The sequence below is a fragment of the Brachionichthys hirsutus genome, chromosome 8 (genome assembly GCF_040956055.1).
Source record: "Brachionichthys hirsutus isolate HB-005 chromosome 8, CSIRO-AGI_Bhir_v1, whole genome shotgun sequence".
Lineage (NCBI taxonomy): Eukaryota > Metazoa > Chordata > Actinopteri > Lophiiformes > Brachionichthyidae > Brachionichthys > Brachionichthys hirsutus.
Genome location: NC_090904.1, coordinates 12,358,174 through 12,381,152, shown reverse-complemented (window position 1 = coordinate 12,381,152; position 22,979 = coordinate 12,358,174). Strand labels below are relative to the sequence as shown.

At 45.6% G+C, this 22,979-nt stretch overlaps 2 protein-coding genes across 2 annotated transcripts; one reads left to right on the top strand and one right to left on the bottom strand.

Annotated features, from left to right (window-relative positions):
• Nucleotides 1-5,607: 5,607 nt before the first annotated feature.
• On the top strand, nt 5,608-7,124 carry LOC137898140 (opioid growth factor receptor-like protein 1). The gene is made up of 6 exons (XM_068742138.1): nt 5,608-5,634; nt 5,867-5,921; nt 6,265-6,340; nt 6,421-6,487; nt 6,569-6,717; nt 6,812-7,124. The coding sequence occupies exons 1-6, from the start codon at nt 5,608-5,610 to the stop codon at nt 7,122-7,124; spliced, it is 687 nt and encodes a 228-aa protein (XP_068598239.1).
• An 81-nt stretch (nt 7,125-7,205) lies between these two features.
• Nucleotides 7,206-22,320, bottom strand: dido1 (death inducer-obliterator 1). The gene is made up of 15 exons (XM_068742003.1): nt 22,239-22,320; nt 20,959-21,985; nt 20,366-20,789; nt 19,242-19,610; nt 18,016-18,241; nt 14,997-15,528; nt 14,747-14,906; nt 14,540-14,656; nt 14,294-14,455; nt 13,933-14,083; nt 13,365-13,842; nt 13,043-13,190; nt 12,834-12,923; nt 12,557-12,752; nt 7,206-11,958 (listed from the first exon to the last, which is right to left on the bottom strand). Exons 1-15 carry the CDS (start codon nt 22,318-22,320, stop codon nt 7,985-7,987), a joined length of 8,136 nt encoding a protein of 2,711 aa, XP_068598104.1. The 3' UTR covers nt 7,206-7,984.
• Nucleotides 22,321-22,979: the final 659 nt, after the last annotated feature.

Below are 22,979 nucleotides of genomic sequence, written 5' to 3'. Positions count from 1 at the left end.
CGGCAGGTTTTCTTTCGGGTAAAAAGTGAAGTAATTGATGCATTATATGCTAATCGGCAATAACAGTGTGGGTAGGATGATGTGAATGCTTACCCAGTTGGCATGCCAAGCAGATGCAGATGAGCATAAAGCTGTCTGTTTCCTGGGAAGACCTTTGATGATGAATGCCAGGCGCGGCACCGCTGATGGAAACGTCTGCTACCTGCTCAACAGACCGGCAAAGAGATATTCAATGGAATATTAAAATTACCGTATCTGTGAATCTGGGGGGGGGGCTGACTGCTGACGGGAGGAGATGGCAGCGCGATAAACGGCAGCGATTGTTCAAACGGTTCCAGTTCACCTGCGGCCCAATCTCTCTGTCGCTGCCGTGGTCATCGCTAACCCACGCGTTTGCATCTGTATTCCGTCTTTATAGTGGACAATGAAATGTTCCATAGAAATAGATTATTACTTTAACTGGTTGTGAGGCTTTATTAGAGGCACTGGAAAATCTACGACACTAAAAATGCACCACTTTCGTGTTGCCATGTGAACAAATGCCTAAAAAGATGTTCCTTTTCCTCCATTGTTTCGCTTTCTTTTTGCTCCCAGAAGTCTCTTCCTAATGAGCGTTGCACTATATTGAAAAGGATACAGCAGGGCCTCATGCTACATTAGCAGTGATTCGGGGGCTCCTGACAGTTGACGGGGAGGGGAAAAAAATAGATGAAGATGGAATAAAACTTAAGTGCAGTAATGTGAATTATTTAGTGCAGGGGTCGTAGCAAAGATCTGACTGCTTGCTCATTAAGGAAGATTAACAGATGTGGCAAATCACTCTGCTGTCAATCTTTTACAGCTCAGAGCTGAGGAACCGCGAATAAATCGGGTTTCATATCTCCGCTGGGAACCTTCCTTTACGAGAATCCTCTTTTCTTCTTTTCCTTCAACAGTAACATCTAAAAATAAAAAAGGGCACATTTGTCATCCAACTCGACTGAAAGCCGTTGTGCTGCATTGTTGTCTGTGGCCTTATCTCGCATGTTCAAATTCCGTCCTAACAGCAACTTCTGAATCATCTTACTTACAGAAGGAAAATTCATTTTTACATGCGCTGACCAAGTTGTACTATTGATTGTAGGTTTATGACGACCAACATCAAAATTGGATTTTGTTATCGCTGAGGTCTGGTCGTGTAATTAAGGAGTCATTCAACTCCACTTTGTGACACTCAAAATTACAATTAATGAAGTCACAAACTGTCAGAAGGAAACACCGTCTGATTGGAAAAGACGAGCACTGAGCAAAAACAGCCTTTTCAAACTGTTCAACACGAGCAGCAAATTGGCTGGGAATTAAAACTAATGAGCAATTACCCCACCAATGAACGTCTATTTTCTCAATGCTCTCCAACTGAAACCTAATTTCCACTTGTTTAATCAATCACAATAAATGTGACACATATTTTTCCATTCCTTCGTCTTTCATTGAGGCCACCGCGAGTTACAGACGATGTGCTTTCGCATTCTGATGCACGCCCAAGAAACTAACTCCGAATCCCTGAGCTCCTCGTAGAAGGCCGTGCGTGTACACGGGCAAACATTTCTGCATAATCAAAGCATGTCAAAAGCATTGCTTTGGTTTATTTGTACATTCATAAATACTTTATTTGCATGCTGATTCCATTATAAACCTCCTGCCATATTAAAGCTTTTCACCCTTTAGAAATATAAAGCGCTGCACTCTGCTTGAACCGGCGGCTCATTTCTGACTGGATCTCCCTTACTAGTGTGACTGTATGTAAAACAACATTCAACATGGGGTAGTAATGACTTAACAGGGTGTGTTCAAAATAATAAATACAATATAATCAATAATGTACCCGTTCTCTCAGTGTGCAATAACTTTGACAGGCCCAAAGCAGGGGATTAGTATGTACGCATTGATTTGATGGTGGAATTCAACGCTGCCATCAATCAGCAGCGAGGTGAACTGAAGGCTGGCGTTGTTTCTATAATCAACTAAACCACTGATGTGTCTGAATTAACTTTTTAAATGACAATTTATGTGGATTTGCTGTCGTTTTCTTGTCACCAGAGCCGAGTGTTATGTTCAACAAGCTCGGCAGCTTGTTCGTGAGCTCGAGTGGGAACAGAAGCAATGAAATACATTTTGAGAAATGTGAACAAATGAGAATATGAGCGTACGCGTGCACGTTGGACACTGGGTGTGCTGTTTTTTCGACAGAATAATAGCACCACCTGCAGGTCACAGTTTGTAATAACACACATTATATGAATTCGAAGTATATAATTTCATTAATTCATTCAACTTTTTCCACGCGGACACAGGGAGAACATAGAAACTCCGCATAGATAGGATTCGAACCCGGTACCTTCTCTTTCCTTATGAAATTGATGGGAGAATTGAACATTCCTGACTTGTCAAAGAAGCTTGAAAAAAGCTTTCCTGTGGATTCTGTCATGATTCATGGTGTAAGGTCAAAATAAAACTGCTGATTCTGCTTTTCTAATGAATTAATTATATCCTGTTTACACTATTAGTATTTAATTTGCCTCTTTTGATATGTGGTCTGAGGAGATCAGTACATTTAGGCTCAAAAAGCGAGAGCGGCTATGAGGAATCAAAAGCTTCATCTGAAATATTAATGAGGTAATTACGCAATTGAGACGGCTTCTTTCATCACTCCCAAAAATATTTATGTTTATGCCAAACAGAAATTGGGCTCTGTGTTCAGATCCTCTACGCTCTGGTATATGACAGATGAATTACTGATAGCGTTGACACTGCTTTAAGATGTAACTCGTGTTCATTTAGCATACAGCCGAATTATGTCTATGACACTGATGGCAAGCAGGACACGTGTCATCGGGGGGGGGGGGGGGGGGGGGGGGTTAAACAGAAAAAACTTTCAAAGGTTTTAAGAAACTGACTTTTCTATTTTAGGCAGGACAATTGTGACTTTTATGTAAACGAATGCTGCCCCCTAGTGGGAATAAATGGGACACGATGGAAAATTAAATTACTGTTAACCCTGGGTAAATTTATTAATGTAAATTATAATGAAGATTTTATTCAAAATCAGTTCCAGTTCAGTTCTGGAGCTGTTTTGTCCTTTCTCCACTCAATTAGTTAAATTACTTTGCAACATCACTTGTAAACCGTAAGAAAATAATGTAAGGAGATAGTTGTGAAGCAAATAAAAAAGATTAAAATAATAATATTATCAATTAATTATTATATAGAAATGATAGAAAATTAAACAATTAATAGATGCAGAGATTTCCTCTTTTATTTCACTGGGTAAATGTCCAAAAACAATATGACCTACAATTAATGCAACCAAAACCAATACTTTTCTTTGACCACCTCTTTCCATCTTCAGGTTGTATCGGCTTATTTACCTTATTTAGTCTCATATCCACACCAAAACAGGGAGACAGGATTATTATTATTTTTTCAGAAACTGCAGATGATTGCATGCATCTGCATTTTGTAGGTCGGATAAAAAAATAGTGAAATGGCCCTTTAATGTTAAACAAGCGAAATATATTCTATATTTCAAATATGAAAAAGTGTGATTAATGACTACTTGTCCTCATCCTATTAAAAAATAAATTAGAATCACAGAAATGTGCAGTTTAACAGCACGTCTGCACATTTTATTTGGAGACATGTCTAATTTGTCAAACTTGTGCAGCTGTTCATTTTCCAGTCTTTGTTGACAAACTCATTCATCACAGAGAATAAAATCTAGGAATCGGCGCTTTGAGTGTCTGAGAAAATCACCAGTCATAGTGATCTAAGCGCCTGTCTCCAGTTTTCCAGGGTAACTCATTGCACGTTCCTTCCAGGAGACACTGATGAGGAATAAGTGAAGGTCACAGGAGGTGAAACTGCAGCAAGTCTGACACCAAAAATAAGAATTCACGTAACCACACCTTTCACAGCTTCCAGTTTTGCATTGTTTAAAACACACAAAAGCTGCATTGGACCAATATGGATTTATTGTTTTGTCTTTTTCCTTCAATCCAATCTGAAGGGCCCATTTCAGGCACTAAACCAGGCCATAATGTGTCTGAGATCTGTCATTAAAATCTACATTCGTTGCCTCCTTTCCATATATAGAGCATATGGCTGTCTCCAGACTGTGTTTTTATCCTCTATGCCGCTTTAGCGAGTGCAAATGAATCCATTACCGAGCAGATGTTAACAGTTCGGCATGTAAGACGCGTCTTGATGTTCTCAGTGGCAGCAAAAGTAATTATCGTTACTGTCAAAGATCAGTCAGTGAGAACATGCAAGCGCTTACATCAGTGTGATTCAATATCCAGTCAAAAACAAACAAACATTCAGATAAAGTTTAGAAACAAATAAACACAATTCATCATATTTTCAGGACAAAGACGCAAGACCCTGTGGTTTATCGGTTCCCCCAGCGGTATCAGAGGCACTCATCTCTTATCTCTCGGTTCTGCAGGACGGTGTGTGCATCTTTTTTATCTTCCACAGGAAGACATTAAGCACAGGATGTCCACCGAGTGGAAAGACTCATCGGTCCAAGAGCCGACCCCTGCAGAAATTGAGGAGACGGGAAGAGGGATGGAACAGATGGCGATTAAGGAGGGCTGTTGTGATAATATGAGAGTGATCGTTTTTAATTAATAAATGTGTTCATTTCTTAAAAAAGAAAAAAAAAAGCAGTGGCCAGGAGTGGGAATCGAACCAGGGAAGAGTTAATGCTGTAATCTAAATATAGTTTTGTTACGTTCAGGCATTCATTCATATGAAACGAAAGCGAAACGATCGTCACGGTTCGAACACCTGAACCTGGACGCTTGATCCGCGTCACAGGTGCGTCGTCTTCCAGAGTCCGTTCCTGATGGCCTACTTTGGCTATGACCGCTTATACTTGGCGTTTGAGTGGCTCTGGCGCAGAGATTCTCTCTTATGGCGCTGTTTAAAAGCAATGCTTCGTCCAATAACTGGGATTTTCTTTTTGGCGATCAGATGGCGAAATAATTGCGGAAGACGCCAAAATGAAGTGGGCCTAGAGGGGGGCCAGGTGGAAGAGTGTGCGCAGGAGGATGACGAGTTTGACAGTGAAACCTATCGAGTGGAGACCACGGATGAGTTTTACTGTGGCTATGATTCCACCTGGGAGACCAAGGAGAACCAGAAGGACGCACCAGACCGAACCAGGCGAGCAGCCGCAGCCCGACGTGTGGGTAGACCTGCTTATCTCTGGTCTATTGTGTATAGAAACACGCAAACCGAAGACTTTTTTAAGGCCAGCGTTAATTGAAAGGTTGATTTTTATTAGGAGGATAGACCTCTACGACAGTTTAACTAAAAGAGAAGAGAGTTGATGAAAATTATAAATATTCAGCCTTCAGGCAGTTACAAGAATGTAATGGAGCTAAACGTGCAATATCAAGTGGAAAAACTAAAATTAAGTAAAACTACCCAAAACGTATACTTTAGTACAGAATGTGTTCTTTCTATTCCACTGTTCAGATCTATGTCTTCAATATAAACTGACAAAACCTTCATTTTCTTGTGCATCAGTACAAATTCAGCCAATTTGAACGTGCCGCGAGAGACATGCAACACTACCGACGCGACTACCCTGTAAGTTACGTACACATTGGGACCGGACGCATAACACACTGCAATCATAAACTGTGTAACTGTTCTCTTATATTTATCCAGTCTAACTATAGGATGGTACCAGAATCAGTAAGTCAGAACAGTTTACACGACTTACATGTCATTATTCTTACAAAACAGATATACATGTCCATTATCTCACATAACCCATAATACACACTTACTGCAAGTGCTATTTTCTCCTGTTGAGTAGGATGACATGCCGAATTTGAACTTCTATCTGGGACTGAAGCCTTCTGCACCTGACGGTAGGCCTACAGCTACAAACACGTCAGACGTAAATCAGTCAAGCTCTAGATTGTGATTTCATCTGTAAGATTTTTGCGTGGAAAAATCCACAAACTTTCTGCCCTCATTTCATTTAAATCACTTTGGAGCCCGAGAGAGTGAAACGGTTTAACGTATTTCAACAGAGAACTACAATGTCCAAAGGAGAGTAATAATAATTAAGCATCCTTGAGTATCTAGAAAAGCACGATATAAAATCAATGCATTATTATTATTATTAATAATAATAAGTCAGGTAACCTCTGGGTTTAACGCAACCTTTAGCTACAGAATAATTCATTGATGGATTTTATTTGTTTTCAGGTGTATACATCCACGAGTTCCATGATTGGGCTGGAGATTATGATGCACTGGAGTATGTACACACCTATATTCAATGGTAATTTACTCTAGTCACAGATGTAATGTAAAATGCTCATACATTTGAATTTACCACTTGTTCTTTTTTTCCTCTCAAAGGCTGTTTCCACTGCAAGAACCAGGAATGAACTTTGAGGCCAGGCCGTTGACTAAGCAAGAAATTAAGGTGAATCCCTTTAAGCTACAGAATTGATATTTAAGGGGAAAACAAGTGATTCACATTCTGACTGAACATCCTTTGCTTTAGTGTTTTCTGGACAACAGCACTGCAAAGGTTAATTTGTTGAAGTCCTACAAGCTGATGTTGGACTTCTATGGGATTGAGTTGTGTGATGAGGAAACGGGGGAAGTCAAGAGAGCGTTGAACTGGGAAGAGAGATTCAAGAACCTTAACAAGTCAGCTCTCACGTTTAATCAAACATGTCAATCACTGAAAGCAACGGATCCCACCAAACGATCGTTTCACCCTTTTATTGCTTCTCATTAACAGTCGCACCCATAACAACCTACGCATCACCCGCATCCTGAAGTCCCAGGGAACCCTGGGATACCCTCAATACCAAGCCCCCCTGGTCCGCTTCTTCCTGGAGGAGACTCTGGTCAACGGAAAACTCCCAAATGTCAAGGAGAGCGTCCTCAACTACTTTGTGTTTGCCGTCCTTGACAAGAAGCAACGTAGGCGTCTCCTCAAGTTTGCCTACTTGAACTACGACCGCACAGATGAGTTTGCGTGGTGCCCGAAGAAAGTTCAGAAGACTTGGTCTAGCCATGCCTATGATGAAGCAACAAATAGCCATGACTAGTTTTGGAATTTGCCAAGTGGCAAAACATTTTTTTTTCTGGTTTACATTCCCGATACCTGATAAGGAAGTAAGGAAATGGTGTTCAGTTCTCAGGATGCTGTCATGCTTTATTAAAGGATTGGATATCAGTGACATATATGGTTTAAAAAAAAAGAAGAAATTGGGTTCTCGAATAAGTGTGTCGATGCCTCATCAGGGTTCTATACTGTAAGGCTGGTGCAATCAGCTACAACCAGCCCAAAAAACATTTTACTTCAGCATTAACCAACAAAGCAAGAGCTGAACGATCCCATAATTACACTTATTTAAATCACCGGGCAAACATGTCATCAAACTGATTTAATTGGTCACAAAAACAAAAGGATGTCACATTCACCATTGATGGGGTGGATAATGTTAATATTTGGAGTCTTAAATTTCAAACACGTCGGACGTATTGACACGTGTCAACGGCGTCGGTCTGACTTTCACATTATCCATCTCAGATATATGGCTTTGATTTCTCTACTTAGAAAAGTATGATTAAAAACATCAGTATGTACACGAATACATTCATATATACATTTAGCAAACGGCACTGTTCTCTTGAAACGGCTTTGACAGAAGAAAGGTACATGTAATAGGACTCGTTAGCCTACGTAATGACTTGTACACAAGCAACTTGGATATACTTCAGTGTTTTGTTTACCTCGTGATAAAACAAAACTTTAACTGCAAAAGAATATATACAAACACTACCGTTATTTCTAGGAGAAACACAACTGTGGAAACTTTAACAAAATACTATTCTACATTTACAGTGGTGACTTCAACTGGTGAATGTCTCTCAAAACTATTATTGAGTGTCCATAAAACAGAGACTAGGACATGTTGTCGTTTACTGCAGTTTTATCGCTCTCCTTGGATGATTTACTATCCTTCTTCTCCTCTCTCTTTTCTCTGCTTCTGCTCCTTTCTCGACGATGATCTTTGTCCTTGTCCCTGTCTCTTTCCCTTTCCTTGTCCCTGTCCTTCCCACGGTCTCTGTCCCGGTCACGATCTCTGCTTCGGGATCTTTCCCGTCTCTTGTCTCGCTCTCGTTCGCGTTCACGGTTTCTCCCTCTGTCACGGTCGTGTTCCCTCCGGTCAGAATCCCTGGCTCTGTCTCTATCCCTGTCTCTCTCCCTGTCTTTTCCCCTGTCTCTTTCCTTATCTCTCTCCCCGTCTTTTTCCCTGTCTTTTCCCCTGTCTCTTTCCTTATCTCTCTCCCCGTCTTTTTCCCTGTCTCTCTCCCTGTCTTTTCCCCTGTCTCTTTCCTTATCTCTCTCCCCGTCTTTTTCCCTGTCTCTCTCCCTGTCTTTTTCCTTGTCTCTCTCGCCGTCTTTTTCCCTGTCTCTCTCCCTGTCTTTTTCCTTGTCTCTCTCCCTGTCTTTTTCCTTGTCTCTCTCCCTGTCTTTTTCCCTGACTCTCTCCCTGTCTTTTTCCCTGACTCTCTCCCTGTCTTTTTCCCTGTCTCTCTCCCTTTCTTTTTCCCTGTCTTTTTCCCTGTCTCTCTCCCTTTCTTTTTCCCTGTCTCTCTCCCTGTCTCTCTCCTTGTCTCTCTCCCTGTCTCTCTCCTTGTTTTTTTCCTTGTCTCTCTCCCTGTCTCTCTCCTTGTCTTTTTCCTTGTCTCTCTCCTTGTCTCTCTCCCTGTCTCTTTCCCTGTCTCTCTCCTTGTCTTTTTCCCTGTCTCTCTCCCTGTCTTTTTCCCTGTCACTCCTTTTGTCTGTGTCTTGGTTCCGGTGTCGTTCTCCTTCGGACTCCCTTTGCCTCTCAACGTCCTTCCCTCTGCTTCGGTCTCTGTCACGGCTCTGTTCTCGTTCAAGGTCCCTTTCTCTGCTTCTGTCCCACTCTCTCTCTCTGCTCCACCTCTTAACCGGACCCCGATCCCATGACTGCCTGCCAGGGTGGTCTCTTTCCCTTCGACGGTCCTCAGACAGTTCCCTTGGTCTTTCTTCAGAGGATTGAGATGGACCAGAGGGAGGTTCTCTGTGACTCCCTTCAAAGCGACTAAAGCGATCTCCACTGCGGGGTTCTGAATCCAATCGGGTGGTGCTGCTCCTCCTCCTCATTTCAGGAGAGAGGCGGGCCCAGTGATCATCCTGGTGCAGATCTGGACTGATGCTTCCCATGAGACTCAAAGGACCTAAAAGACTTTCCGAAGGAGTTGGCAGCAGTGGCCCACCGTGGCGGACGAGTCTAGCCTCATCAGAATGCCTATCGAAGCGATAGCGTTCTGATCCTCCAAAATGAGCTGGGTGGGGTCTATTCTCATGAGAGGGAAGACCTCTGAGCTCATCAAAGGATCCGCGATGTGGCGGTGAGGCGAGTGGTCTGGAGCTCCCATACTGGTTATGTGGACTGAAGTGCTGTACACTCATCTCGCCACTGGATGGCGCACATTTATTCTCCTCATATTGGATTAGTGGAAGTCCCCGGTAAGGTGGACCAGGTGGGGGGCCCTGACTGTCTTTAAAAATATGGAGGGGGTTTGGATTTTGGTCCACATGCAGCTTAAAGGAGTTACAGTCTTTATTATACTGTTCTGCAGGGCTTCGAGACCGGTCTACCATTTGGGGTTGAACTTCACTGTCCCCATACTGAGATAGCGGGGGGACCCTGGGTCTTGGAAACTGGGATGGAGGCGGAACTCTGTTATCAAAGTGCGCCGGAGGGGGCGCAGGAGGCCGCCCAGCGTAAGATGGCAAAGGAAGTCTGCTTGCAGGGAAAGTGAATGGCGGTGGAGGACCGGAGTACCTTGGTGGAGGCAAACTGTTCTGCCCATCATATACAGGTGCAGAAGGTGGGTGGAGGCCTATACGGGGGCCTTGCTGTCCAATGTGCTGAGGGGGGATGGAGGGATCAAACATTTGAGAAGCAGGAGCTCTCTGTGCCATTGGTGGAAATGGTGGTGGCAATGACCCCCGATGTGGCATGATATTCTGAGGCAGCGGTCCAGGTGGATGCTGCTGGGGTGGCGGCGGCTGAGTCCCCGGCCACTGGTTCTGATAAGGAGGGTAAACAGCTGGAGGGGGGCCGTATTGCTGGCCACTGTCACCTTGTATGGCTGGAGGACCACGTGCGGGGAGTGGAACATGGATGGGTGGAGGAGGAGGTCGCTGCAAGGGGGGTAGACCTGATATCGGAGGAAGACCCTGCATGGGTGGTGGTATCGGCATCATTGGAGGTCTCATAATCAGGTTTTGTCCCTGCATCAGATGGTGCGGGGGGTAGTTGGATGGGAGGGGGATGTCGGCTGGAGGTCTGTAGGTGTCGAAGCCGGTTGATGGCACGCGATGTGAGAGGTGATGGGGCTGACTTTCAATCATAGCTGTGCTCTGAGTGACGACTGGGATCGTCGATATTATTATGGACTCACTGTTTGTGGGCTCATTATAGTAACTTGCAGTTGGTAAATCTGGAAATTTCTCCTCATACTCCAAGTCCTCGCCAGTTTTTAATATACTGGCAGCATTTGGCCAAATATTGTACTTGTCCATATCTGTCTCGGCCTTCTCTTCTTTCTCATCCAAATAGTTGACCTCCATATCAGGTTCCACCTCCTCGCCCAATAATGGAATTGAGACCTCCGCCATGCTCGACTCCAGGAAAGGTAGGATCTCACTTTTCGTTTCCTCTTCAGGGAGCAGAGTCTCTGGTCCTTGTGAGGAATCCGGGACTTCGGTGACATTCGACGGCTCCGGTTCTTGAACGACAGGTTGTGAAGGAGCAGATTCCGGCTCAGGAGGAGATGTCTCCTCTTTCTCCTCAGGTTCATCTGAGAGTTTCCTGTCGGTGGCAGCCTGCCTCGGGTCCCTGTGCCGGGGATCTTTCCTCTGGTTGACCGAGGGAGAAACTGATGAAGACTTGACGAGTTCTTCGACCTTTCTGCCAAGCTGCAGCAGCTGAGTACTGGCTAAAAGTGATTTAGCAGGTGGGTTTAAAAGTGTTTCAGGAAGTATCAGCGATGTAACAGGATTCCACGGGCTTGACGTTTTTGGATTTCCTTGTTTCTGGAACGTCTGATCCCCAACATCTTTGATGCTTGCCAAGATCTTTTGTGGATCAGCTTTAGCTTCAGTTCCAGCCTTGGCTTGGCAGGGAACCAAGGTTTTGACATCTTCAAAAAAGGAGTCATCCTCTGGGTCATATGCCACATCATCGGCTTCATTTGGAGCAACCTCGGGCACCTTCGAGAGTTCAGGCTTGCTTACTACTTCAGCAGGTTTCACACGCTTGTTCCTGGGTTCATACTCTTCTTCTGGATCATAAGGTCGGTCATCGTCGTCCTCCATTTGAATCTCCTTAGAACTCTCGGTGTGCTGTCGCACGATCGGGTCCAGCATCGCAACAGGTGGGGCAGGGAGTTCGGTCTGATCAGAGGGAGAGTTGGAAGCTTCGGAGTCGTGCTTTTTATTCCTAAATATAGTGTTGAGGATGGTTTGAAGAGGAGTGGAAGTTGCTGCAGAGGACGCGACGGCGCTGGATGAAGACGGCGAGTCCTTGCCAGCGGCAGTCGGTGCGACAGAGGACAAAAGGGAAAGGACTGAGGCGGTGGTCACAGTGCTGCTGGGGGTCTCAACACAGCTGGGTGGAGGTGCGGCCAAAGCCGGCACGCTGAAAGGGATCTCTAGACTCTGTTGTGCGCTTTTGTCTGTCCTCATTGAAGAGGGCTTTGAAAGGCTGGCGTCATCTACGTCTTTGCTGAGAGTCCTGGACTGTTTCTCCTCAATTTCCACAGGAGCACCAGCTCGCTTTCTGTCCTTCTGGCAGATCAGCAGCCCCAAGAGGAGGTTGGGACGAGCAGGTTCAAGTCCTGAACACAGAAAAAGAGCCTTATTAGACATGTATGTGGACTAAAATTCAGTTTCAGAAGCAAGCAGCCGAAATGAGATTTCTCATACACCGAGAAAAAGGATTATCTTTGGCTCCTCTTGAACACACGAGTCAACAGTCATTTATTCAATGTAATAAATTCAAAACTGGATGTTAAGAGAGAAAAAAAAAAAAACAGTGCTATTTTTCTAAATATTCTAATATGGCTATCGCAGCAGCGATAGCCAACCAGGAGCCGTTAAGTGTTGCACAACCACAATTTATTGATTATACAGTAATTCAATTTATACCAGAGCCAATTCTTTAGAAAAAGGCTGAAACTGGACTTAAATGGGACCAAACTGCGATGAAAATGTCCTTTATTACAAAATGTGTGATACAAAGTCAAATACAGAGCAGAGAACGCAGCAGCTCCTCACTGCGAGCATGAATCCCCCTTTTCAAACAAATCCAAATCATAAATATATAATATATATATTTACCATGTTCACATGATAAATAACAGTCTAAGAGCACAACAATGATAAATGCATTCATGTCACTGTGAAATATGTGTGTGTATCCCTTTAAATGCTTACCTGGCCCATCAAACGGTAAGAGTTTGGAGGGTAACGGGTCCTTTGAGCTCAGCGGAATGAGATACAGGTCTTTGATGCGACGCTTATTGTCAGCGACCACGCCAAATCTTTTCCTGCTGCTAAAGTAAGAGAAGAGCGAGACGTATGCCACCTCCTCTTCCTCCGTGGCCGGGTGGAAACGAATCAGACACAATTCCTGCCAACAGAGGAAACAGAAACCAACATTTAAGGAATGGACTTCAGACTTTAAGACAAATACTTTCTTCACCAAACAAACCTTGGAGAGTGAGGTTTTTAGTTTCCCGACATAGTCCCACACGGTGTACGGAGGAATTCTTCCTTTGATGTTAATGGTGTCCGGCAAATCCTGCTCAACAACAACAAACGTTTTGTCTGGTGCCTTCGGCTCATGTTTGAATTTTGCTTATAGTTGTCCAGAAGCATTGATTTTAACAAAAATCCAAATGAACAGACACGACGACTAACCTCCTTCAGATGCTCAAAAGATCCTGAAACCAAATAAGCTTTGGTCACCAGCGAAGCCACTGAGGGCATGTACATAAGTCCTTTCCAAATCTTTTCTTGGCCATGGAGGAAGATGGCAGTCTCGCCCTCAGGCGGAGGCTCGGATATACTGTAAAACAAAAAGTCAAACTTATAATCACAGTCCATCGCGTGATGTTTAGAAAAAAAAACGGACACATTACTCGATACCTCATATGCTACTTTAGCACAGAAAACTATACCAAGAAACCCAAGCGATGCTGCGAACAATTAGTTCATGAAACAGTGAAGGAGGAAGGAGCACCTGCTTTTCACCAGTTTGGACACAGCGAAGGAAGGTGGTGGGGCCGGGGGCATCGGTAGCGCTTTGGGTCCAACTTCAATCGGAGCGGCGACAGGAGCTGGGAGTGGATCTGCAGGGTAACCGGGGGGCTTTTCTGGAGTCGAGTAGGTGACGTTCACCCCGGAGCTGTGCCTGGCCATGCGCGGGTCTCTGCGGGTGAGGCTGATAGAAGACACCGTCGGGGTGACGGGGGCCGGAGCTTTGAGAACAGCCATATTGAAGTCCTCCAGCTGCGGCTGCGATTCTGGGACCTCCGTGTTTGATTGGGAGGATGGAGGGATGGCGTTTTTGTAGGCGTAGGGGTCTTGGTGCTGGTAAGATGTCGGGACCAGGACGTCTCCTGACCTGGACGAATGCAGATCTGGTTTGGGCGGTTTGGTTTCAGGCTTCTTGGTCAGCTTGACTTTCTTTGCTGCAGGTTCATCTTCCATCTTCTGACCTGGTGGTCAAACATATAATATTAACCCACACATTACTGGAGTTAACTGTTGCTTAATCCACAACCACATCAAACCATAGACTCTCTTACCTGTGCATATTTTACAATTCAGATCAAATAAGTGAGTCCTGTGGTCAGAAGTAGTGTCTTTGAGCATGTTATTGAAAAAGTCTGGCACGCTGCCGCTACTGTTCCCCTCGGCCGAGGGGTGAACGGAAGCGGACGGAGTCTCATCTTGGTCCTGTCGGAGCAGAAAAAGAGGATTCACTTCTAATCGTTCACATATAAATTGTAATCCTTGATGACTCGCAAAGTGTGATACGAGTCAGTTTAATGCTCAAGAACGCAGAATGCCAAAGAAGCCCGAAGAAACAGCATTGAAGAAAGACCCCGTGCAAAAGTGAAAAGGAAAAGTGTGGAAGCTGAAGAACGCCAGCTCGCCACCACTTACTGCAGCAGAGGTCATGCGAGCAGATGAAGCGGTTGCAGAAATACATACATCTGCATCGGATGTGGGTGGAGCCTCGTCCATGTCCACGCTATGCGAGCCAGAATCATGCCTGTTGCTCAGTTTGTAATGCCCTGAATGGGCGCGTCCACTGGAAGACTGTTCCTGCAGGAGACGCCACACACTGTAAGAACTGCATTTGTTACTTGCTGTGTGACCTGTGATCAGGTCTAGGAAAGTAGCCTTTACCTCAGAGGCATCTGGCTTCCTCCACTCTGATATCTCTCTTGAAAGCAGCTCCTCAGGACTCAGTCTCACCAGTCTGAAGGGACTGACCTCACCGTCCACCACCCTGTAGAACAGACCCTGAGGAACAACGGCGCAGCGTCACGTCTCGGCAGCAAAAAAAGGAGATCTGGTCTTACGAAATCGCACGCAGGCTTGTGTTTGGCTCACTTTGTTTTTGGGGTCTTTCAGGTTGAACATGAGGGACCTGTATTTGTTCTTGTACTTGCTGTCTGTGCTGAGGCAGAGATTGAACATTTCCTTTTCGATGGCGACTGCCAGTCTTCCCACCTCGCTCTCGGTCATCTTCAGATCGTCGCTGTCGCTAACCCTGGTGGAATAAAAAAAAAAAAATCGTTCAATGCATCCGACCAAACACTACATCTGTTTAGTAACAACACAACGATTGTGTTCCGCTCACCTCTTGTAGAGAATGTCTGTCAGGGAGCGTCGGATGTTCTGTCTCATCTGGTTGTTGGGCGGTGGACGAAGCGCGGGGGCCGCTGAAGCAGCTGGATGCGGGGGTCTGGAGGAGTGACTCGAGGGAGCTGAAGAAGCTGGAGATGAGGAGACTCTGGAGGAGGGCCTGGAATCCGATGGAGCATCCTTTGGTTGTTGCTGCTTCTTAGGAATAGTGAAATTCGACTTGGTGACCCTCAGCGCCCCCGTGGCGTGGATCGGACCAGGAGGAAAGGCCGATGGATGTGCGGATGATTTGGACTTTGCCGCTTTATTCTGGGGCGCTGCAGGCTTCTTGGGAAGCTTTAAGCTCGCAGACTTATGGGAAGGTGTCTTGTCCTTTGTGGAAGCCATGCCTGCTTTACTGGTTGGGCTCTTCGCGCTTCCTTTGACTTGCCTTGCCGATGACGACGGCTTCTCAGCAGCTTTCACTGGTGCCGCTTCCTTCTCCTTCTTCTGCTCCTTCTCGCTCGACCGCTCTTCTTTTGGGGGTGCTGGAAATAAGCAAGAAGATAAAGAATGTTGTAAAAGATGTCCTCGCCCCATTGGCAAAGAATTCCAACTTTGAGGGAAGTGTTGAGCGACAAACTCCAAACTTTAGCTTCCAGCTCACCTATACGACACCTGCAGCTAAACAAAGAATCAGAAGCATTCTCATTTCATAAAATGAAAAAAGAAAATTGTGCAGATTGAACATTGAACAGCATGAAAGAAGCAAACAAACTGACACCTCAGGAGATGACGTATCCCTCTTTATTTGCAGTGGTGGCTCAGAGTCGTTGTGCATTTAATCCACGACAATTGTGGAGGTATCCTCTGTCCACATAATACTCATCAAATATCTAGTAAACAAGCAATGGGGGGGATTACCTCCTCATCAAACAGCTTTATCCCCATATGCCGCCCAGGAGCATGGAACCTGATGCACTTGACAAACCCAGTTTCTCATGAGCAGTTTGCCAAAGAAACAACTAAAAGGAGCATTCCGGCAGCAAGTGGAAGCCGAAGCTTCATTATCAAATGTTCTTCACCGCAAAGCTTCTCCATTGCATATGGTGGAGCGTTCCAGGACAATCAGAACGACGGATGCATTTCCGTTCATTCACACCAAGACCTCGAGTCCACTGTGGTTTCAAAGGATTTCACGGGAACACGTGGAAACATTTCAGAATTACTCGCATGTATGAAGTACTATTTTAACCAAACAGCAACAAGACTCATATTGCACATGTATTTATACATCTAGTGTCAGACACGCCTTCTTCAGGTTCATCAGCTGGTGCTTGTATGTATTGTGCATCCAACATGCACTGTAAGCATTGACCCCACTGCAACACGAGCACACTAAGTAAAAATATAAGCTGCATTATGTAGAGCAAAGGTCTGGAGTCCAAAAGCAACCAAGTCAACACCGACAGGAGAATAAGTTTCCAAATAAACCAATAAAAAGCACTTCTTTTTGTAGAATTAGAGATTGAGCCACAATTTCTTCCTCCTGCTGGTCAGTCGTTCATCAAACCGCCCTCCCGACCGGAAGATGCATTCATCGACAATTAATCTATCACTCCACATCATTCTGGCTTTCAATGACCTCATGTCAAAGTCAAGGAACCTGCAATATCCTTGTTGCAAAAGACACGCCCCCAGGTGTGTGTAGTACATCAGGTGCGAAATGTGTGAAGCACGATGCGTCTTTCTTCTGAATCGGGTCTTCAGCTTCCATCTTCCGTCGCCTCTCCGAACATCATCGCATGATCTTCAGGTGGTCTGGTCTCCACTGCAGGGATGCCTTCTCCATCCAGCTGCTCCAACATCTGGGCGGACTCAACGCGGCGTCTCTGGGGCGTGCAGGTCCCTCGGCTGTATACGCTTGTTTGAGCTGAACTGGGCAGGATATCCCCACAGCGAGCCGACACTACTCACAAACAATCGAGTCGTCCTAAAATCTGTTAAATCACCTTTTATTTTAAAGTCAGTTTCCCCACTCAACAGCGAGACGTCATATTCCATCGGACTCGAACACTGGGAAAGGAAGGCTGCTCACCTACACAACGTACAAGACAAGCACGAGGTCGTCCTCAGCTCCACGAGCTCAATTAGCTTCATCGCTCCATAATTAAATATGGGGGGGGGGGGGGGATTGTCAGTCACCTACCTGCTGCGGAACGGGACGACAGCCGAGGCGACGAATCCAGGAAGGAAGGAAACATGAGCTTGTAACTCGAGGCTCATTTGCTCAGACACATTTCTCACATCAGATTAAAGCGTCACAGAATGGGGGGGGGGGCGGACTCAGTCTTCTCTCAGCCGCGTGTTCCTGCGTGAGTTTTCAGCAGCCCTGCTTTTAGTGTGTTTTCAAAAGGGGTATTCCAGCGATTCCAAGACAGCGCTGTAAGCAAAATGGCCTTATTGGTGCCAGAAGTTGAAATTTAAGTCCCTAGAGGGGATCCCCCCCCCCCTGAAGTTACATTTGTTATTAAAGGTTTTGTGAAAGCTGCGTCCTTCAGAACGTATCACAGCCTCTGCTTCTAAAGGCGAGCTCTAACGCACGCTTCTTTGTGGTCTATCAGAAGATTTTGCAAAGCTCTTTCCAGGAAGAAAAACAAAGGAAAATTTAGTCAGGCCAGGTTTGATATTAAAAAAGATTCCCAGAGTGAATCTTTGGAGTACCCCTTTCAAAAAACAAAAGACAAAGGAATCCAGATATCTGAATACTTACCCAAAAACACAAACACTTACCTGAACCGCAGCTACCAGAACACATTGAGTAACGACGCCTTTACATTGTCAAAATTACAAACACTTTGCCGACCTCTTTGAAGTCGAGCCCGCAGCCCAGTTCTTCTCCAGAGCGCTCACATTCCTTCCCCGTACGCACAAATCACTTCTGAGTCACGTTAGCACGGCAGGAAACACGCGACTCAAGGAAAAGCAGCAATGTGGTTTCAACGACAGCTCAAGGCCTTCAAAGAGATACATACACTTTTTGTTTAACACTGTTGATGATATGGGTGGAGTCTGTTCTGGTGTTACTGCAATGTAATTATGGTCGCTGGACCAGGACGCAGTGGTCGGCGGGGGTCGTTGCTCCACGGCATGCTCATCTTCGTCGTCCTCCTCATCCGGATCTGGGCTGTAGTCTTCCTCGCTGCCTGAATCCTCCCGGGTCGTCTTGTGAGGCTTCCTCCCGCCGCCGCCGCCGCTCCTCTGGATGGACGGGAACAGAGACAATCAAGAGATTTAGTGGCAACACTCAGCAGGCGCTGAATTACACGGAAATGTCTGGCTTGAGCCAAGTCGTCTGTTCAGAATAAATGCCGACGGCACGAAAATCTGCGCTTAACTCGATTAGTAGCTCTTTGTTGTTGAGCATTTTTCAAATAGCGATTATGGTACAATTCAAACCCGACATCTGTGCATTCCGGCAGCCTTTCACGGTGCTCTTCACGCAAGCGGCTACATTTCTGCAAACCTGGACATTTTCACTGAGGACAATAAAATACATTCTTTACTTGGCGTCCATTTTTCTAGCCTTGTAATAAAGGAGCCAAAACATTTCTGGAAGTGGGTCTTCACACCAAGACGGTGCGTGACACGGTCAGGGCTTCTTCACGCAGCGGTTCACTAGATACCGTTTACAGTAGTCACGTGACTCATTTTGCTAACCAAACTGGAATGATGAGAAGACGTGCTGCCTTTACCACCTTTTTAACGGAATCATTTTCGTTTCGCTTTGTTTTTTTTAAACCAGCAACGAACAGACATTAAATCTTATATTTTATATTCCACCAGCGAACGTGTAGGAATACATCAGTGAGTTAGCTTTAGCTATTCTGCGCATGAAAGCATTGGATAAATGCAGCGATTCCTTCCGTTCCATGATCCGGTGGGAACGCCGTCTTCCGCTCATTACGTCACATTCATTCAAAGACTGGGTAGAAAAGGCCAGTCGTCACCACAGACGAGGGGGGGAGGGGGGCAATGGCAAACTAGCAATTATTTATCAAAGCACAAGACATGACAATAATTAATTCATAAATACATTGGATGTAATTTGTCCTATGCAACAAAGACATGAGATACGGACACAGACTGTCTGAAGCTCCGATCACGGCTTTCTTCACTGCCGTTACTGATCCTGTAATTTAGAAGGCTGTTAGTTATTTTACCCAGCAGTGCATTTAAAGGACAAAATAGTCCAAACTACCTTAAGCGGAGACTTGGTTTTCGGGGTCTTGTCCTTCTCCTTGGGCTCTTTGACATCAGTGATGGACTTCATGGTGGCGGCTGCGTGTCTCAGGATACAGTCATTGCCACAGTACACAGAGTCGGGCTGGGCATTATTCGCGCAGCCCGGCCCAATACATTTGGGAAGGGAAGAATCGTCCTCTGGCTTCTGTCCGGCCTTCGGCTCTGGCGTCTCCGGCAGCGGCGGCGGCGTCGTTTTCACCTCCACATTAGATGCCACTTTCTGCACGCCATCCGCCAGGGCTTTCTGCTCTGCCGTGGGCGGCGTCTTCTTCTTGGCCCCCGTTTTCAGGTCTGTTTTTGGTCCAGCTGGTTGCTGCATAGCCTGCTTGGAGTCAGCACAAAAAATTAAATGCTACTCACGAGTATCAGCTTTGTGCAGCATCCCCCCCCCCCCCATTTACAGCTTTCTGAATATATAGCGAAGGCCTTTTTTCCTTTACTTTACTTTTCCTGTTTTGTAGAACAGCGCCTGAAGACATACGAACATTACATTCCAGGACCCCCGCAATAGGAGAAAATCCACGAAGTAGCAACACCCAATTTATTTTACGTGTATTTTTAACCTTTATGAACCCACCACTACTGCATTACCCTTTCCCACACGCACTATTATATTCTAACACAGTAACAGCAGTGTAGATTTAAAAACTTTAATGAAACGGTCACAAAAACACAAGACAAGGCAAACGACTCCCACGCTGATGCTAACTGGATTAGAGGGGGCGTGACAAGGGGAGATGCTCGAACGCATCAAACGACTGTACCCCCCCCCCGTGCTAAATCTACAAAAAAAAAAAAACACTATCCATGCAGACCCAAAAGGAATCAAACACTTCGAATCACGAAACAAAACTTCAAACAGAACCAGGGATTGACGATGACGATTTAAAAACTCACCACACATTCTCAAGCGCGTCTGAAATACTTTTTAAATGCATCAAACAGGTAACCTATCGCATCACAGAAACTTTGGCATCTGGATTGTTAAAACAACAAACAACAACTCAGACAACGATTTAAGAACTGGATTCATGATGACCCAATTCAAACCCAGTAAGCAGAGAACGGCAGTGACCTTACCGGCTGGAAAATCTTGATCTTCTTTTTCCCCGTCGGGTTGGTCGCTTTCTCTATCCGCCCTTTGATGCCCTGGTCTTCTAGCGACTTCTCCTCGTTGCCAGCAGACGAGCAGGGCTGAGGTATCAACATACCCAGGATGACCGTGTGATAACCGTCGACTCCGCTAACGGTGGCTTTCTCCGCCATGCCAGTGGAACGAGCAAAAGCAGAAGCTGCTGAAGCGAGGTTGATTCTGAACTTCCCGGTCTCTGCGCTCGCAGAAAGGATCGACGCGGCGGGTTTGACCAGCTGGTTTTTCTTCGCAGTGCAGTTGGGGCAGATGTAGTCTTCGCCGTTTCTCTCCATCAGGCGCCCGCGGGCTTCAGTGATGCCCACACAGTCTCCATGAAACCACTCCTCGCAGAGGTCGCAGCAGATCATGAACCTGGACAGCGCAAAGCATTTATGGTAACACCTTTCTCCACAACAACACTCGAGAACTCAGTCAGCTTTCTCACGCGGCCGCTACTAGCCCGACACGGAAGGGAAGAGAAAATTAGAGGACGGAGAAGAGAGAATAGAGAATAAATTAACAAAAGCAACGGACAAAATACCTTTTGTTGTGCTTCTGGCGACAGATGCAGTAAAGTGCATTGGGGTCATAACCTCCCTCGTCCGAGTCAAAGGATGACGACGAGGAAGATGTCATAGAGTCATCATCATCGTCGTCGTCGTCATCATCATCTTCATCGTCGTCGTCATCTTCTGCTGCTGGGGGCTGGCATACCTTTCCAGAAACCTTGGTAGCGCTGAGCTTGGCCTCCCTCTTGACAGGAGGGGCGTTCTTGTTGGCGGCAGCGGTAACGGCGGCAGTGTTCTTATTGGCCTTCATTTTATTGATATAGGTTCTCATTGGTCCGCGTTTTAACAGCACAACAGGCGTGTCTGTGCCGTCCTTTTCCGTCTCTTTGCCAGTCTCCGTCTCAGCCTCCACTTTCTCATTCTTAACCCCGGTCTTGTCAGAGTCCAGCTCTTGCTGAGATTGTTCCGCGTTAGTGGATCCTACGTCTTCGGAACTCTTCTCATCGCTCTCCTTTTTAGCAGCGGGGCTTGTATCGTCCTCATTATCGGAGCTTCCCTCGTCCTTGGCGATCGCGGCGCCTCCTCTTCGGGTCTGTCTGCCAAGTGATTCCAACGTCTGCTTTCTTGTGCCGCTTCTCGTCCTCCTCTCTGGGGAATCTGCTTTGTCTTCTATTGCTTTGGGATCGGCATTGCCGTCGAAGCTGGCCTCTGAAGCAGTCTCTGCATCGGTTGGGGTTTGGGAAGGAGGATCTCCACTTTCCAGGATGGGAGGGGCACTCTTTCTCGCCCCCCGTTTGGCGGTCGAGAGGAATTCTTCTAGTTTGTCGGTCCGTTTAGGTTGCCTGCCGCTGCGACGCACAGGGCAGCGGCTGTCCGTAGTGTCACTTGCCTCCACTGGCATCTCTCTCTTTGCAACAGTGGACTGTCGGAAACCCCAAGTCTTCTTTATTTCACTGTTGGCTTTGGGAGAATTATCTTGGTCCTCGAGTGTGTCTTTGGCCACATTCTCACTTTCGATGTGGAGCGGCTGCTTCTGCTCACTATCCACTTCTCCAGAACCTTGGAAAAGATGATTTAAGATAGATATGTGCAATAACTTGAGGCACGCAATCACAAGAGTGGAAAAGCTTTGCCAATAACCTTCTACCGCACGCCCATATTTTATACGTTGATTGAATATTGCTTGGATATGACACTTAATTTTTTGACATTTTCACCCACATTTAAGATATAATAGAATCAACATGATCGCTGGTGGCAAGCCAACATCCCCACCCTTTACTCGGAGGAAAAAGAAGCTCATTCAAGGTACCTTGAGAGCAGCTATCCATGTGGTCCTGGCTCTGTTCTGGCTCAAGAGCTAGAGAGAGCTCAGCACTCTCATTCTTCTCCATAGATGATGACGTCAATCACTTTTTTGTAACTGATTCTCTACAGAAGAACACAAGAGACCAGCGATGAGCCTCTCCTTTCAGATATATATATATATGACAAACTGAGGTCTAAGTTTTTTCTGCCAGGCAACGCTGGTGTTGCAAAAAGTCTTGAATAAAGTTTAATTAAACCAAAATGCTATTAGATATCATTTTTGCATTCCCAATTCAACAAATTCCCATGGAAAATCTATTGAAAACATGCTTCAACAATGCACGATTAACTACTTCATTAAGGCTGAACATACAGAGACCTGGTACTGAGGAACACAACACGCATCTTGAACCCCAAAAGGCCATCCAAGATGGCAATCTGAGAACACGTCAAAGGAGCTGCTCCAGACACCCATAGTGGCAACTTTCATCAAGTGAACACTGCACAAATAATCTAGTCTGATAATTTTATACATGCACTGTAAATAGTACTGCATAGACCGGTCAGCTGCTCGCACAGAACTCATTTCAAAGCATCGTCTCCATTCAAGACAAAATATTTGCGTTTTGAAATCTGTCAATATTGATTTGATTTTTACCTCCACCGAGGCGAGGTTATGTAATCGCCGACGGTTGCCTCTGTTAGTAAGATAACTCAAAAGGTTATTGACCGATCTGGATGAAAC